Genomic DNA, 16,393 nt, shown 5'->3' with positions numbered 1-16,393 from the left:
GGAGGCTCTGCTCCTCCCCTGACTCTTCGGCTCTGTTTAAGAGCCGAGCTGCCCCAGTGCTACCGGCTTCGGGCAGCCCATGCCTCCGGACCCTGCGCCGCCGGAGCCCGGGAGGGGAAGTGCCCGGCCGGCGGCTGGGGTCCGGAGGCAAGGGGGCTGCCTGAAGCCCATAGCGCTTAGGCAGCTCGCCTCTTAAACAGAGCCGAAGAGTCAGGGGAGGAGCAGAGCCGCCATTTTCCCGGACATGTTCGGCTTTTTGGCAATTCCCCCCGGACGGGGGTTTGAGTGCCGAAAAGCCGGACATGTCCGGGAAAAAGAGGACGTATGGTAACCCTAACTAATTATGAAACCTTTTACTCATGTGAGTAGTCCCACCGGTAAGTGCTACTCATGGGAGGAGGGGCTATGTCTAAGGAAATCTGCACTGGTATAACCTCCTAATACAGATAAATTACATCCGTGCAAAACGGGATATGTGCCAGGCTGATTTATCCAAGAGCCAACTGCCTTCATCTAGACCAGAGCAGATGCTAGCGTAAGCAGACTAAGGCTATGTCTACACTGGCACTTTCGTCATTAAAACTTTTGTTGCTCAGAGGTGTGAAAAAAACCGCCCCCCTAAATGACAAAAGTTTTAAGGACGAACAGTGCCGGTGTGGACAGCGCTTCGTCGGCAGGAGCCGTGCTTCCGACAACGAAGCTACCGCCCCTCATTGGAGGTGGTTTTATTTTGTCACTGGGAGAGCTCTCTCCCGGTGACAAAGAGCGGCTACACAGCACGCATCACACTGGTGCGGCCGCAGAGGCACAGCTGTGCCATTGTAAGGTGTGCAGTGTAGACATAGCCTAACAATTGCTTAGGGCTCCGAGCAGCTTAAGGGGGCCCCAAAATATTCCTGCTGAGGGCCCCCAATGGGCCAGCACTGCCTCTGACAAGGACTCTTTGCATGAGCTGCAGAACTGGGCCCTTTGTGCTCTTTACATACAGCATTGTTGTTTTATTTACTTTGGAAATGACTGTCAGGCTGTGCCTTATCTATCAGCAGCTCAAGGGTCTGCCCTCAGCAGACCGATTTGCCGCCTAAGTGACTGTGAAGGGCCACACAGGCGGCTCCCACAAGGTCTGAAATCTATTACCCTACGCATTCCTGATCTATTGGGGAGATCTTAACATGCCCTTTTTATTCCTCAAACCATTACAGTTGGTAAAGATGAAGTCAGACTGAACACAATTCCGCACATCCAGAACATGGAGAGCAAGATTAATTTGACAAACAGAAAATCCATTAGAAAAATATATTTTTGCAATAAATCTTCGCCCTGGCCCATGAAGACAGAAAGTTATTGAATAGTAGCTGTGGAGGGGAATAATCTTCAATAGGGGAGTTTTGGTTTTGTCAGAGATGGTTTCAATTTGTTTTTCTATTTTTTGTTTAAATGGTGTAAATGATGATGTGGGAAAGCAGGCACTGCAGATGCCAGCAGTCGTGGTATTTTCCATAGGACCTGACCTCAAGTGGGAAAAACAGATTTGTGCACTTTTTTTGCTCCCTTATACATGCAGAAGGAATATCAAGCCTTGTTTCCTCTGTTTTGCTAGAGGTCTTGATCAGCGACCGCCAGAACTCAGTGATACAGACTGGCCTTCAACATACACCATAAATAAGGGTCCAAGCTCCATTTCCCTCCCATATTTACTTTCTTTTTAATACTGGTACTTAGCACTTTTATACTACTTTTCAGTCAGAGAGCTACAAACACTTAATAATGCCTGTCCAGCTTTGTAATTTCCATTTTATAGATGAGGAAAAATAAAGTACAGATTGGTTGAGTTACTTGTCTAAGGGCTTGTCCACAAAGGAAAATTATATTAGTATAAGCCAAGATGTGAATTGAAACTGATATAGTTATCTCAACATAATGCCCAGGATGGACAGTCTTATTCTGGAATAAGTAAAGGTTTTTTTTGGTTTGGTTTTCATTGCTTTGGAAGGGATTAAAGCTAAACTGAAGAAAGCCACTCTTATACTAGAATAAGAATGTCCCCATGGGTAGTTATACTGATATAACTATATTGGTTTAGCTATACTGGTATAACTGCTAACACCTGCCTGTGTAGACAAGCCTTAATTGCACAGTTAGTCAGCTGTAGGGTCAGGAATAGAAATCAGGGCTCCCAGTTGTATTTCCTGTCTACTGGACTACACAGCCTGGTGGTAACATGCTGGGCTGACACAGTTCCACATTAAAAAAAAATTTAGATCCTGATTTCCATTTAAACTATGGACCCTTTAAATCACAGTGGCAATGTAAAGGGGCCAAAGAGTGGGTGTAACATTTCTCAGGCCCATAGTCTTGTCTGTCTTGAGAAAGGTAATAAAAAGTTTAAATTTCTCTGTCTCACTTTGTGGCGCTATCACCTTGTCTCTGCTTGAGACAGACATTGTACTCTACATAGTAGGACAAAGAAACAAGTGGAAACAGCCTGAAGTGTGAATACAGTCCACCTTCTTTCTGCAACCTCAGTGTTAAATTTATATAATGCCAGGGCAGTAAGCCCTTTGCTGCTGATTCCCATCACAGACTCAATGTGGTGGTAGAATATAGGAATAACTGATGTGCCAGACTCCACTAACACTCAAAAAAAGGTGCACTTGATACAGAGAATTGATATATTTCTCAATATATATGGCACATAAGACAATGATTAGGTGGTTAAAAAACTTTTGGGGAGCAGGAAAGAACATAACATAAGAACAGCCATATTGGGTCAGACCAGTAGTTCATCTAGCCCAGTATCCTGTCTTATGGCAGTGGCCAATGCCAGATGCTTCAAAGGGAATGAACAGAACAGGGCAATCATCAAGTGATCCAAAATCATGTTCTATCCCTCCTGTCTTAAGATAAAAATACTGAGTAAAATTTTCAAAAGCAACTGAGACCCAGTGGCTTTCTATTGGACAGGTGCTTTTGACAATTTTATCAATTGACATTTTGCACCCAAGGATTGATTAATTATGTGACTACAGTTTTAGTGAGTGCCACTGCGGTACTGGTTCATTAATTCCATCTCCAGGTATCATGTGCAACCTTGCTTGTACGAGCTCCCCACCCATAAACTGGTAGAATTATTCAGCGCAACCGACCAACACACACGCACAAATTCCTCAGAGATCCTGATTCCCCTCTAATGCTGATTTTACGCCAGTATAACTCCATTGATTTCACTGGGATTAGTCCTGGTTTACCGGGATTGGCAAATGAGGCTTCATGTTTACAACAAGAAAACAAAATACATGAACATCAGCAGAAAAGGAATAGAAAACTCATCAGCTTGGGGTTCAACGCAGCCCTGCAACTCTGGATGGTCAGTACCCTCCCAAAGGCATTTCACCCTCTACCTTCCAGCCAGCCGCTCTTAGGCCTTGTCTACATTCAAAAGCCGTACTATTTTAACTCTACAGGTACAGATAAAGCAGTACAATCCTTCTAGTGTTGATGCAGTTATATGCCAGTATAAAAGAGGTTACACCAGCATAGTTTATTCCTGTATAGGAAGGGGAATAAGTTATGCTGATATAAAGCACCTTTATATAGGTATATCTATATCCATGCTAGGGAATGTTCTGGCATAACTATATTAATTACGATCGCATTCCTAACCAGCACAGTTAGGCAGGTACAAAATCTGTGGGCAGACCAGGCATTATAGCCTGTCCCCTGGCCACCTTTGGAAGGAGACTGAGTTGAGGTTAGGCCCTTGTTCGCAGTGTCATGTCACACCCGCATTACTGAACCTTGTGATCAATACACAGCTGCTACTGGAGCCTAAGCTCATTCGGCTTACTTTGTCGGCGGCTGAGAGTCGCGTCCAGGGTTTGTCCGCCCTCCTGTCGTAGTCCTGAGCATCTGCCACTTCCACGTAGTCACTGAAGCGGATGAGGATCTTTTTCTCACGCAGCTCTTCCACTGTGGGCCTTTGGCTCAGCTGCAGGTACAAGGGGAGAAAGGGCACTGAAACGTAATTCCTCCCCGCCCGCCAGTGCTATTCATTGAGTTATTTTACAGGCAGAATGATCATAATGATAGTAGGTCCCAAAGGTAACATGGTCAGCTTCATTGGTTTTAATTACCTTCTGCATATTCAGTGGCTGGAAGACAAACCACTGTTTTGCCTTCTGAATACCAGATATGAGGGTGCAAAAAGGCCCTAGAGTTGGAGTAGCTGGTTGCAGGAGGATCCCTCGGTGGCACAGAGCCGGCATAGCAACTGATATGCCATCCCCCCTATAGCTGGAGTAGGGGCAGTAGATTGGGGAGGGACTGTGGCTGGAACATCCCTATGCTTCACTGATCCCTGGCTACTGTTGATACCCAGCAGACGTCAAGCTAATACCAGAGACTGGCCCAGTGTATCACAGGCACAGGAAGATCAGGAGAACACAAAGGTGACTAGCCACCTTCACGCACCTCCTAGGGAGACCAGATGTCTCGATATTATCGGCACTGTTGCAGTATTAGGGGCTTTGTCTAATATAGGCAACCATATTCCCCCTCCCACCCCCCAAAAAAGTGTCCCGATTTTTGACATTTGTTATTTGGTCACCCTAGCACCTCCCCACCGCCCACGCCCACTCCTGGGTTGTGATGTGTGCTCTTTTGCTGCACCGGAGGCTGCAGGCTGAGGAAGTGAGCCTATTCCTTTCTGAATTATGCTCGAAAGGTGACAAAGTGCCATTACTTACCATTGTAATACCTCATGGAAAGGAAGGCAGGATGGCTTTTGCTCATTTAGCTTTTCACTTTATCTTTAGTTTGATTTTATGTCACAGTATATTGGATTTTTTAACAGATTATATTGAGTACAAGAAAAAATTTCAGGCACGTATTGCATCATGTCAAGAAACCATCTTCATTGTTCCAAAGCAATTTTTCTGAGTTCTGCAGAAATGTAGGCCAACCATGCTTAAAAACACAAATCAAAAATAATATGCCCATAGTCCACATATACCGTAGTCAGCTATGTGCATGTATCCAAGGGCAGAATTTGGCTGTAAGGGATTTATTCTCTTTGAATGCACAGAATTCCCATTACTGTCAATTGGAATTATATGTACTTTTCTAAAGAAGAGACTATATATATGTATTCGATGCAAACAGTTGCATTAATCCAGCATTATGGCTGAACAGTTAAACTCACTGTAAGAAACTGCAAAAGTTAAAGTTCCAATAGCAATTTTAACTTGGCCATGTTGCCCATACAATAAGCCTTATGGCACAAAATACATTTTATATTACCTTAGACCTTAGTCCGTCCCGTGCTTTGCTGCACATTGGGCTACCCACATTTGTCATCCTTGCCTGTCAACTGCCCTTCTCTCCAAATCTTCCCATTTCATATTGAGGTGCTTGATGTCGTTCAGAACTGTTCGTTTCCATGTTATTTGCGATCTTCCTCTTTTCTTGCATTTTCTGGCTTCCATTCAAGGGTGGTATTCAGTAAGTGTTCTTTTTCCATTCTTAGCATATGTCCCAGCCACTGATGTCTTCTTTTGTAGATTATTTGTGAGAGGGTGCCTTGTCCAGGAATTTTTCTGACTTCTTCATTTGTCTTCCTATCTCTATATGTTATTCCCAGTATTCTTCTCAGACATTTGTGATGAAATGCAACAAAATATGGATGGAGGAGAAAGTGCTGGAAGAATGGACCCTCGATATTATAATCAAGTTACCAAAGAAAGGTGATCTAAACAATTATTCAAATTGGAGGGGAGTAACAGTTCTATCTGTCACAGGAAAAGTATTAGCAGCAGTCCTCCTGAACAAAATGAAAGGAAAGATGGATACCATCCTACGTGAACAACAATCTGGATTTAGACAAGGGAGATCGTGTACAAACGCTATTTTCACCCTGAGTTGGATTATTGAAACCACAGTTGAATTCCAAGGCAGTCATGCCATCAATTTTGTGGACTTTCAAAAGGCATTCGATAGTGTAAATAGAGAAACAATGTGGAAAATTGTGAAACAATATGGAATTCCAACAAAATTAATCAACATTATGAAGGCATTCTACACCAACTCAAAATGCTGCATTAAAATGGAAAATGGATTGAGTAAGCCATTCAACATTTTACATACCTAACATATACTGCTACCCAGTTAACCAGAAAAACAGAAATGGTAAATACTACACATGTGCAACATAGCTGAGCTAATAGTGCTGGGATAATCTTAACTTTTGCATTTCTTAATTTTGATTAAAAGTTTCAAATAAGCCGAAGGGCAACATTTTCAAAAATGTCTAAGTGACTTACGAGCCTAAGTCCCATATTCAAAACTGACTTAGGCCCAGATCCTCAAAGGTATTTAGGCCATCAATCAATACGAGTTAGGTGCCTAAATACCTCCCCGCCTAAATACTAGTGACTTTCAATGAGCTTTAGGCTCCTATGTGCCGAAATTGTTTTTGAAGATCACTTAGATGGTTTGAAAATTTACCCTTTGTGATTTTTGTGCAACTCCAATGTTACATTAACAGTTTTTCTTCCATGTTACATTTCCTAAGCTTTTTAAAGGAACAAAGATTAAAAAAAGCCCATACTTAATAATGATACCATTTCAATGGTCCCAATTAGGTTTTGGTGTTCACACGTCGCTGAGGTGAATGAGGTTAATTCCTATGTTTGCTGCTGCTACTGTATGGATGAAAATAGTTTTCTGCAAGGCTGATTTAACAGGGAAGGACCTTATTGGTTTACAACAGAAAAAAGAAAGATGACTATTTGCAAAATATTGCTGATGCAGCCAAAATTGCAGAGATTCTAAAAGCAGCTATTTTCTCTCACACTATCTTTGATATGAAGTCAGAGTTTTATGGGAGGATTTTGTGGTGTGTATTTAATTAAAACAATTACAATCGCTTTTACGCAAACTGTACTAACAGTGGCCTGAGAACAGTAGCTACTGCCTATGCCCAATCCCACGCTCAGGAAAAACAGCAGACACTGAGTATGCCGGGTTGGACGGGGAAAATGCACATTGTGATGTCAAAGTGGGGCTTCATTAAACTCTGCTAACAACATCGCAGGCCATCTTGTTTTTTGAAAACAACAGTGCATCTTGGCCTGTACAATATTTTTTGCTACTTTTGTGAACTATTTGTTCCAGACAATAATACAAAGCTATCTTTGGGATACACAGTACTTTGTCAGTCAAGCTGAAAAGAGAAATGTTTATAAAGTACAACTGTCTCTGTGATTCTGTCAACACTACAGAGATAACCAACAAAGTTGGCTGAAACATGATTATGTTATAAACACACTCTCTTATTACTTATCAGGGCAGAAAAAGCAAAACAACCACCTGCAAAACATGGTAATGAGCTATTTATAGCCTATATCAGGGTTAATACACAGTTCTTGACTATGTTTTTTTTCTGTCCTCAAAAGCAAGAAAAACATTTGGGCTGTAACCATGGTAATTTCCATCTTGTAGATGGTCCTTCTCTCTGTGTATTACAGCTCACATCAAATATGATTGTAAATTATGCATTAGGGGTTATGTACCTTTTAAAATAATAGAGAAACAAATGCTGTCAACTCTGTTAATATTACAGCATTGCTGTTCAGGCAGCTTTGCAGCAGTTAAACATGATTATCTCTCCTCTAAATTTTTATCTAAACCGCAAATGAACCAGTAAGAAAATACCCAAACCACCCCTACATTTAAATAATATCAAGGCTGGAACGAAAAGCCAGGACATTCAAAGATAAGGTTGACACTCCATCTTTTATTAGCCTCAATGTGCCTCTTTTCCCCCACAACATGAATTAAGGATGAAGTGTCAGTGTTATCTTTTCATTTCTGAGCTCTTGTCAGTTCATGACAGACCCTGGTTGTTATTTAAAAGTAGGATTTTTTTTTTTTTTGGTATTTAATACTCTATTTATATAGTAGGTGATGACATTTGATCAAAAGATGAAAGCCTGTAAACTAAATGCAGTTTTCAAAAGATGGATTCAAAGGAAACATTGAAGTCAATTTTTACAATTACTGCAGTCATTTTGGGGTGAGGGAAGGCTTTTTTTATACACTTGTTTTTCTTTCATAGCTCCTTGCCCATTTTCCACATTTAACCTGGTTTAATATTTGGGCGATGTTGCCATACTAAATAATTTGCTTATTTTCCCTGCAGGAGGCAGACACGAGGATGCTGTTTGATGCACCGTGGCATACAGTGCCAAGCTGGTGTGTGGGTATATGGGTGGCGCTTCTCACATGTCCAGGTGGCACAGGTGCCAAGCGGCTTCAATGCCATGGAACTTTGAAGTTTATTTCATTCAGGTGTGTTAGATCAAAATTGCAACAAAGGCTTGAACAGCTTAGGAGTAGGGCTCGTAGGTGCTATGGTAATACGAAGAATATTAATAATTATATATACTCACATATATAATTTTTATAATAAAATCATATTTATACACACTAAATACTCAGTATGTTAAACCAAATAAGGATCTGATAATAATAAATAAAATAAGAGACTACTACAAAGAATGTGTGTGCTTTAGACAGACAGCAATAACTACGGCGGTTATCGGTTATTTACATAGTTAACATACTGATCTGTTAGCAATTCATTTTGGTTCTCTCTTTGGATTAAGTCCTGTTATTTACAGTCTCTCTTTGGGTCCAATACTGCACAGCATGAGCACCTCTTGTGCACTGCTAAGCATCCTCAGCTCCCAGTGGGTCTGATTCTCCAAGGTGCACAGAACCCTCAAATCCTACTGACCTCAGTGGAGTTCTGAATGCTCAGTACTTTGCAGGACTGGGTCCTTAAGCAGAAAAACAGTATATGCCACTTCAGTGTTTGTTCATGGCAAGGACATTCAGGTGATTTGCTCTGAGACCTTTGCTGGGAATTTAGTTTCTCTCTCATGAGCTACAGTATCTTTTGGGTCAAAAATAGCTACTTAGTGGACAACTAGTAAAACTGATGACTGCCTCCTCATAATGGTCAGGTGGGTTACGTGACCATGATAAAAACAGTGAAACCTGCCTGAAGCATTCAGTCAAGAGCCTGACAAAACTGGTTGCTTAATGAAGGTGGTCTACCAAAAAAGATGGAGAAGAATTGTACCCAGTGGATGAAGTCCTGGCTTCATCAAGTCAATGAAAGTTTTGCTACAGACTTTAATGAAGCTAAGCTTTCTCCCAGTATGCTTAGGGATGCTTTGGGGCAGTGTTTTAGGACGGGAAGTTTCCTAAAAGAGCTGGTGTTCACTAGTACAGGTTTCAGTGTCAATATCTGGAACGAGCCCTAACATTTTTTAAGCAACATAAAATATGGGCAGAGGGAATTTTCATTGCTCCCATTTGTGGGAGCAATGAAAATATACATGTATATATGTATATTTGTGGGAGCAATGAAAATATACAATGAGATATACATGTATCTTTTCCTCCTTCGGGTGTATACAGGGGGTGCATGTATGTGAATATTGGGGAGTTGGGGAGTATAATCCCTTGGGCTGGATATTGGTCTCATATTAGGGAAATCAGGAGGAACTCCCCTGAAGTCAATAGAGTTCCATCAGTATAAATGAGATCAGAACCAGCCTCTGTATGGAAGCAGGGGTGGGGGAAGAAGGGGATTTCTTTCAATGTCGTCAGGAACTTTGGAGATAAAACAGCAGCTAATTTCAACCTTTGATAAGAACCCCGTTTGCATGCTAAAACAAACCAAAGTGCTGTCTCCTCAGGTTGGCAAACCAAACCACCGATTCCCTGTATAGCCAAGAATAACGTAGGGTTCAGCAATCTGCCCTAGGGATGTTACTGTGTATGCAACTAAATGCTGAACTTGCTCTGCACTAAGAGTGCCTTTGTGGGGTTTAGATTAATCCACTTCCAAAGTGGCTAAATTTATATCAACCAAGGAATTGTTAGTGAGGAGTAAGAGTGTCCACATGGGAAGCTAGTGCAGAATAGCTCTTGTGTACTAGCTATTATGGGCTTTTCGCCACAGGCAGACCAGCCCTAAGATGTTGCTATATCCCGTCACTTATTCGTCATCTTCTTAGGGTTCTATGGAAGTTCTAATGGGGAATTTACTCTTACCCTATCTATCCACCCCAGTTTCCATCAAAACTCATGCACCGGTAACAGACGATAAATTCCTTGCAGCATTTCCCGATGACTCAGAATCTCTAAAGGAAGGTTACTCACCTGTAATCAGAATTCTTCAAGATGGACTCTGAATGGTCACACACTTTGGATATGCCAGTGGTGCAGGTCATACTGGGGTAGTTTCTAGTAGCAGCATCTGTTGGAGTGCCCCTTTCCTTGTGGCTCTGAATGGTTGGAGGGCAGGGCTATACCATGAGTGCCCGGTGGGCCAACCACCTCAGTTCTTTTCATCACCCCCCAGGTACAAAATTGAAATTAGGATTTGGAGGAAGAGTGGGAGGTGGGCAGGGAGGGCGAATGTGCAGAGTCCACCCTGAAGAACTCCAGTTACAGGTGAGTAAACTTCATTCTTCTTCAAGTGGTCTCTGCACATCTGGGGAGTTTGTCAAGCAGCATTATTCTCTCTGGACGGTGCGATGAGCTGCCTTGCTTAAACAGAGATTGTCATACGGCATTACCAGATTGTGGACTTTACTTCCTCTTTGAACGGCAGCCACCACCACCAACGAAACTGAAGCTGGATGCGTCTGCCAGGATGGGAACTGGCAAGATGCAGCTGGTATAGCTTGTCTGATTCTTTTAAATTGTCTGTCCAGATGATGGATTAGCCAGGTACTTACTGCGGACACTAATAAACCATCGAGAGCTGGCAGGGTAATCTTACTCCTAGAAAGTGAACCCAGAACACTGAAAACCAGGTGGGTCATTTCTAAGGTTACCAAAGGGAGAGTTTAGAAAAACGGCAGGGCAAGAGACACCCCCTCTCTTTGCTGGTTGTTAATTCTGACATATCAGATCCTTAGTTAAAAAAAAACAAGAAAAGAAAAGAATAATGTAGAACTAATTAAAATCTAATTGAAGGCTGCTGCACGGGGAATGATCCAAAAACCTGGCAAGGCTCCTGGTCCATCTGCTCCTGTGGTTGGAAGGAATGAAGGTAGTCTGTGTGCCATGCCTTGACATTAGGAACTGCAAGGGGAGGAGCAGGGGCCAGGAGAGTACTCCCCAACAGGCATTGCTAACTGAAGATTCTGCTCGTTCAAGATGCACTGTCAGTTCATCCCAAGAGTGGGAATGTGCAGAGGCCACCTGAAGAAGAACATATAGTTTTGACCCTATTTTCAGTAAGAAGCTGCAGAGAAGGCTGAAGCATGACAGCTGGGCACTGTATTCACCCTCTCACGGGCCAAGAAAGCTTGCACGGTGATGAGCGCTATGTAAATAACTAGAGAGAGATATGTACATAGTGAAATCCACAGAAGCTGGAATTAGACTTCCAGGACAACTCAGGCAAAAAACCAGTTTAAAAACCAAACTGAACTTTCTGTGGGTTAGGCTATCAGCATTTGAGCCATACAGGAAACAACTGTCACATTTTAAGTTGCCATACGAAAGAAGGAAGAGGAAACAATTTGTACAGACTCCTCAACAACCCCTGTGACGTTCATCTGCAGCCTTGGCTGCCTTCCCTCACCATCCTGAAACTCCTTGATGCACCCTGTTGACCCACTCTCTCCAGTGCTTCCCTTACTATGAAGTTTCTGATCCATCTAGAGTGCCCCCGGACCACTGATCCATTCTTTAGGACTTCCACACACACCTCAGGAATGCGTTACTCTGTCCCTAATCTGGATCTAGGTCCAGGTCCGTGAGAGATTTATTTCAGGTTTCAGATTTACAGTAAATCTAAGTTGCTCTTTGAATTGCACTGAGGATTTCTGTGTAATGAAGCTTATGAAATCATCAACGGCTCCTTTCCAGTCCTTTCTGGGCTTTGAAGAGGTCTCCATTTGGATGTCTGAATTAAAAATGTAACCTTTAACAGTTTGCCCATGGGGTAAAATCTCATGTCATTATAGTGTGTCATATTTCAATACATCATCATCCTGTGACAAAAAGCCAGTCCTAGAAGATTTTCAAGGACACGGTCAGTGGTGCCCGCAGCCACACGTGTATTATGCATGGTGCATAGCAATGGCAGGGGTACCAGTTGGACAGCAGGTTTGCCCAGAGGTGGTAGGGGGAAGGGAAAGGGGCAGTTTGCCTTAGCCTCCCATTTGAGAGGGGGGGCCCCCAAATCAAATGGCGTTGCGACCTGGCATGCGAGGTCACAATGCCACTCAGGTTTCGCTCAGTAGCTCCTGGATGGAGTGGTTGCTGGGCAAACCTGAGGGTGGTTGTGACCCTGTATGACAATTTGCAATGCCCAGCCCCATGGGACAGGGGCCCAGCCCCATGGGACAGGCGCCCAGCCGCCGCAAGGTGAGCGTGGTTCACGTGAAGAATTTCTGGAGGTGCCCCTGGTCACTGAAGTGGAACTGTTCCATTGAAGACAGGATGGTCTCACAAAATCAGATGGGTAACAATTTGTGTTGTTTAATGTTTTTACAGTTAAGAGACTTTAGAATGGACACTACAGAATCATCTTTCCCTGTTGTTGTTAAACATACAATGCTACTTGAATAAAGCTCTGCATATATTTCATCACCTTGAATTTGCTCTGTGGGTGTGTTAAATACCACCCAGAAACAGGCAGGTATAGTGGAGTAAACATTTGGAAAGACCAGTTAGCTTTGTCCCTGATCTCAGGTTTAACATCCTTTGCTAATAAGACTTCAGTACAGCTGGGCAGAGAGAACCTGCCATGGTACTCAAGATGCAGAGACACATCTGGGCCATATTCATGAAAGCGAGAGCTTGGGGAATAATTGTAATCTTTCTGAAATTCACCAGGTACTTGGCATTCCTAATTGTTATTTGTCAACTTTCAAACTTTATTCATTCCTTCTCTCTAGTGATTTCTGAGCATTTGTTATCTACAGGGACACAGTACATTCGTAGATCACAGCAAAATCCAATAGTATTGAAGTACCATGGTTCTTTCTGTATAATTACAGACAAATAGAAGCTGTCACTAGAACAATTAGTTTAAAAATTGAAAACAGATAAACAACCTAAGCCATGTATCCACTTAGGGCCTGATCCCAGGAGCTTTCCATGCACAAAGCTCCCACTGAAATTCAGTGTGATTAGAGTGTAGGGCTCATGAGATCATATGCTTATTTAGTAAAAGTCCAAAAACGGCCAAAAGGAACATGTCTAGAGTGTGATATGAGCGACAAAGAACCTAGTTTAATGGGAATGGAGGCTGTGCAGTAACAGGCTCAACTGTTGCTATTGTTTGCAAGTGTGAACAGGAATTGCCTGTCAAGTAACTGAAATCTTCAGGATCACAGGTAGAGTTGCAGTTATACAGTAGACCAGTGGTCACCAACTAGGATCTCCCAGTTGATCACAATCTCCAGTGGCACAGCGGGGCTGCCACTAAGACAAGCTCCCTGCCTGTCCCAGCCCCATGGTGCTCCCGGAAGTGGGCAGCGTGCCCGGGGGCAGGGGTCTCCCTCCACGCGCTGCTCCTGCCTGCAAGCACTGCCCCCGCAGCACCCCAAGCCCCACCCCCCCAAACCATCCCTGACCCCCCTCCCAGAGCCAGCACCCTATACCCCCTCCTGCACCCCAACCCCCTGCCCCAGGCTCAGCCCAGAGCCCCCTCCCACACTGTGAACCCCTCGGCTCCAGCCAAGACCCTGCACCTCCTCCCCAACCCCCCACCCCAGCCTGGTGAAAGCGAGTGAGGGTGGCGGAAAGTGAGTAATGGAGAGAGCAGGGGATGGAGTGAGTGGGGCAGGGCTTTGGGGAAGGGGCCGGGTTGATCCTGGGTTGCCTTTAAATTCAAAAAGTGATCTTGGGCGTAAAAAGGTTGGAGACCACTGCAGTAGACAGAACACTTGTAGTGGTGACCTCTTCAGTGCAAGTAGCTGCTCTTGCCTTCTGCATTTCCTGAAGGGCGGGTGTGTGGCGGGGAACTGTACAGTGACAGGGCAGGTTGGTATATGAAAGCCAGATTCTTTGGCAATTATTTGTGTGTGTGTGTGTGCGCGCAATGTTTCTATCTTGCATGTTTGTTTAGCAAATAGCACTACCATTTGGACTGGATTCCTGTACATGTTTGCCTACCTAAATATAACAAGAATGAAAGACTTGCAAAATGATATTTGCAATTTCTGTGCAGAGATTAACCCGAGCTTTGCCTTGAAGTGTGAATTGATTCTTTTCCACAAACATCGGTATAAACAGGATGGCAGTGGAAATGTGCTTAGTCTTGTTGTCAGGAAGTTATGGGTTTTTTTTTTTTTTTTAAACATTATAGCTCAGTGGGCCAGATCCTCATCTGTAAATTGGCATAGCTCCATTGACAAGATACAGCTATAGAGTGAGACTCTGGGCCATTATTTCTAAGGGTGAAAGAAGCCAGGTTAGACAGAAGACGAACTGACCCAAATATTAGCCTGGAATTAAAACTTTTGATTTCATATTACAACATATATCCTGTTTATAGTCCTTTATCAGTTTTATTATTTATATATGTTACAACTCTCTATTCAACTTTTTGGTGTTTATAAAATTGTTTGGAGAAGAGAATTATTTAACGGTATGAGTTCAGAGTAGTGCTTCTTCCATCTCTCTCCTCATATGGGAAATATTGATATAATTGCCAAACAAACTTTATTTAAAAACAACAGGCAAGGTCCTCAACGAATATAAATTAGTATAGTGCCGCTGAAATCAATGCTTCTAGGACAGTGGTGGGCAACCTGCGGCCTGTCAGGGTAATCCACTGGCGAGCCGCAAGACTGTTTACATTGACTGTCCGCAGGCCCGGCTGCCCGCAGCTCCCAGTGGCCAATGGGAGCTGCGGGAAGTGGCGGAGGACTGCAGGTTGCCCACCACTGCTCTATGAGGATTCACACCAGCTCACCAAGTATATATAAAATTACTACTATTTAACCTTAAGAGTAGAAACATCATAGATGGCAAAGACCTATTAGGTCATCTAGTCCATCCTCTTCTGCCAAGACAGGATTGTTCCCTTTTCTGCACTACACACTATTCTCCACAGCTTTGTTCCTATCTAGTTTTAAATGTTAAGGCAACAGTTCCCTTCCATTAAAAGTCCATTCCCCAGTATAATGTGTCTTGAGTAGGATTTTCAAAAGCACTCAGCATTGTCTTAACTCTGCTCCCATAGAAATCATTGGGAGCCACTGACTTCAATGGAAATAGCATTAGATCAATGTTAAGCTTTTACTCTTACAGGCTACTCTTAAGAAATGCTTTCCTGCTCTTCAGCCTAAATTTTCCTTTGTTCATTTTCATTCCATTATTTCTAATAATTGCCCTGGAAGTCCCCAGAGATGCTCCTCTCTTTCCCCTGGGTTTTCGCCCTTAAAATGCAAAGACAGTTGTTTAAGATTTCGTTCAATAATATTTTAAGTTCTCTTTTTAAAAAGGGTGCTCTGGAAAAGAAATAGGCAAAGGTTTATGCAGTCAGTAGAAAGTTCCAGCTGGACTACAACAGTATAAAAGTTGCCTCTCACCTTGCGTGTTAATCTTCTCTTTATCTCCCGTTTTTCCTCCTGCTCCTCTTGTTCATTCCGAGCTAGAAAAAGATTGACATGATTCTAGACCGTTGGCATGATCAAAACGCACAGTATGCAACGAATAAGCCTCTACATCAGTATACCAAATTCACGGTCCATTTTGGTCAATTTTACGGTCGTAGGATTTTAAAAATAGTAAGTTTCATGATTTCAGCTATTTAAATCTGAAATGTCACAGTATTGTAATTGTAGGGATCCTGACCCAAAAAGGAGTTGTGTGCATGTGTGTGTGGGGGTGTCGCAAGGTTATTGTAGTGGGGGTTGCAGTACTGCTACCCTTTTGTGCTGCTGCTGGTGGCGGCACTGCCATCAGAGCTGGTCATCTAGTCCATCCAATGGCAGCTGCTGGCCGGGATCCCAGCTCTGAAGGCAGAATCACCACCAGCAGCAGTGTGGAAGAAAGGATGGCATGGTATGGTATTGCCACCCTCTGCACTGCTGCTTTCAGAGCTGGGCCCTTGGTCAGCAGCTGCCACTCTCTGGCTGCCCAGCTCTGAAGACAGCAGCACAGAAGAAAGGATGGCATGGTATGGTATTGCCATCCCTTACTTATATGCTGCTACTGGCTGGTGCCAGGCCAGCAACCACCGCTCTTCGATCGCTTAGCTCTGCAGGCAGTACAGAAGTAAGGTTGGCAATACTGTGACCCCCTTAAAATAACCTTGTGACTCCCCCGCCACTCCTTTTTGGGTCAGGACCCC

General features: G+C 43.3%; 1 protein-coding gene across 1 annotated transcript in view; it reads right to left on the bottom strand.

Moving 5' to 3' along the window:
- The window catches only part of PHACTR1 (phosphatase and actin regulator 1), a gene marked incomplete in the record, with an annotated part of 425,183 nt that overhangs the window by 14,720 nt on the left and 394,070 nt on the right, over positions 1 to 16,393 (bottom strand). The window contains 2 exon segments of the mRNA XM_034762321.1: positions 3,848 to 3,988; positions 15,630 to 15,691. Coding sequence (XP_034618212.1) covers positions 3,848 to 3,988; positions 15,630 to 15,691 — 203 coding nt within the window.

Source organism: Trachemys scripta, chromosome 2 (genome assembly GCF_013100865.1).
Source record: "Trachemys scripta elegans isolate TJP31775 chromosome 2, CAS_Tse_1.0, whole genome shotgun sequence".
Classification (NCBI taxonomy): Eukaryota; Metazoa; Chordata; order Testudines; family Emydidae; genus Trachemys; species Trachemys scripta.
This window is presented reverse-complemented; position numbering and strand designations above follow the sequence as displayed.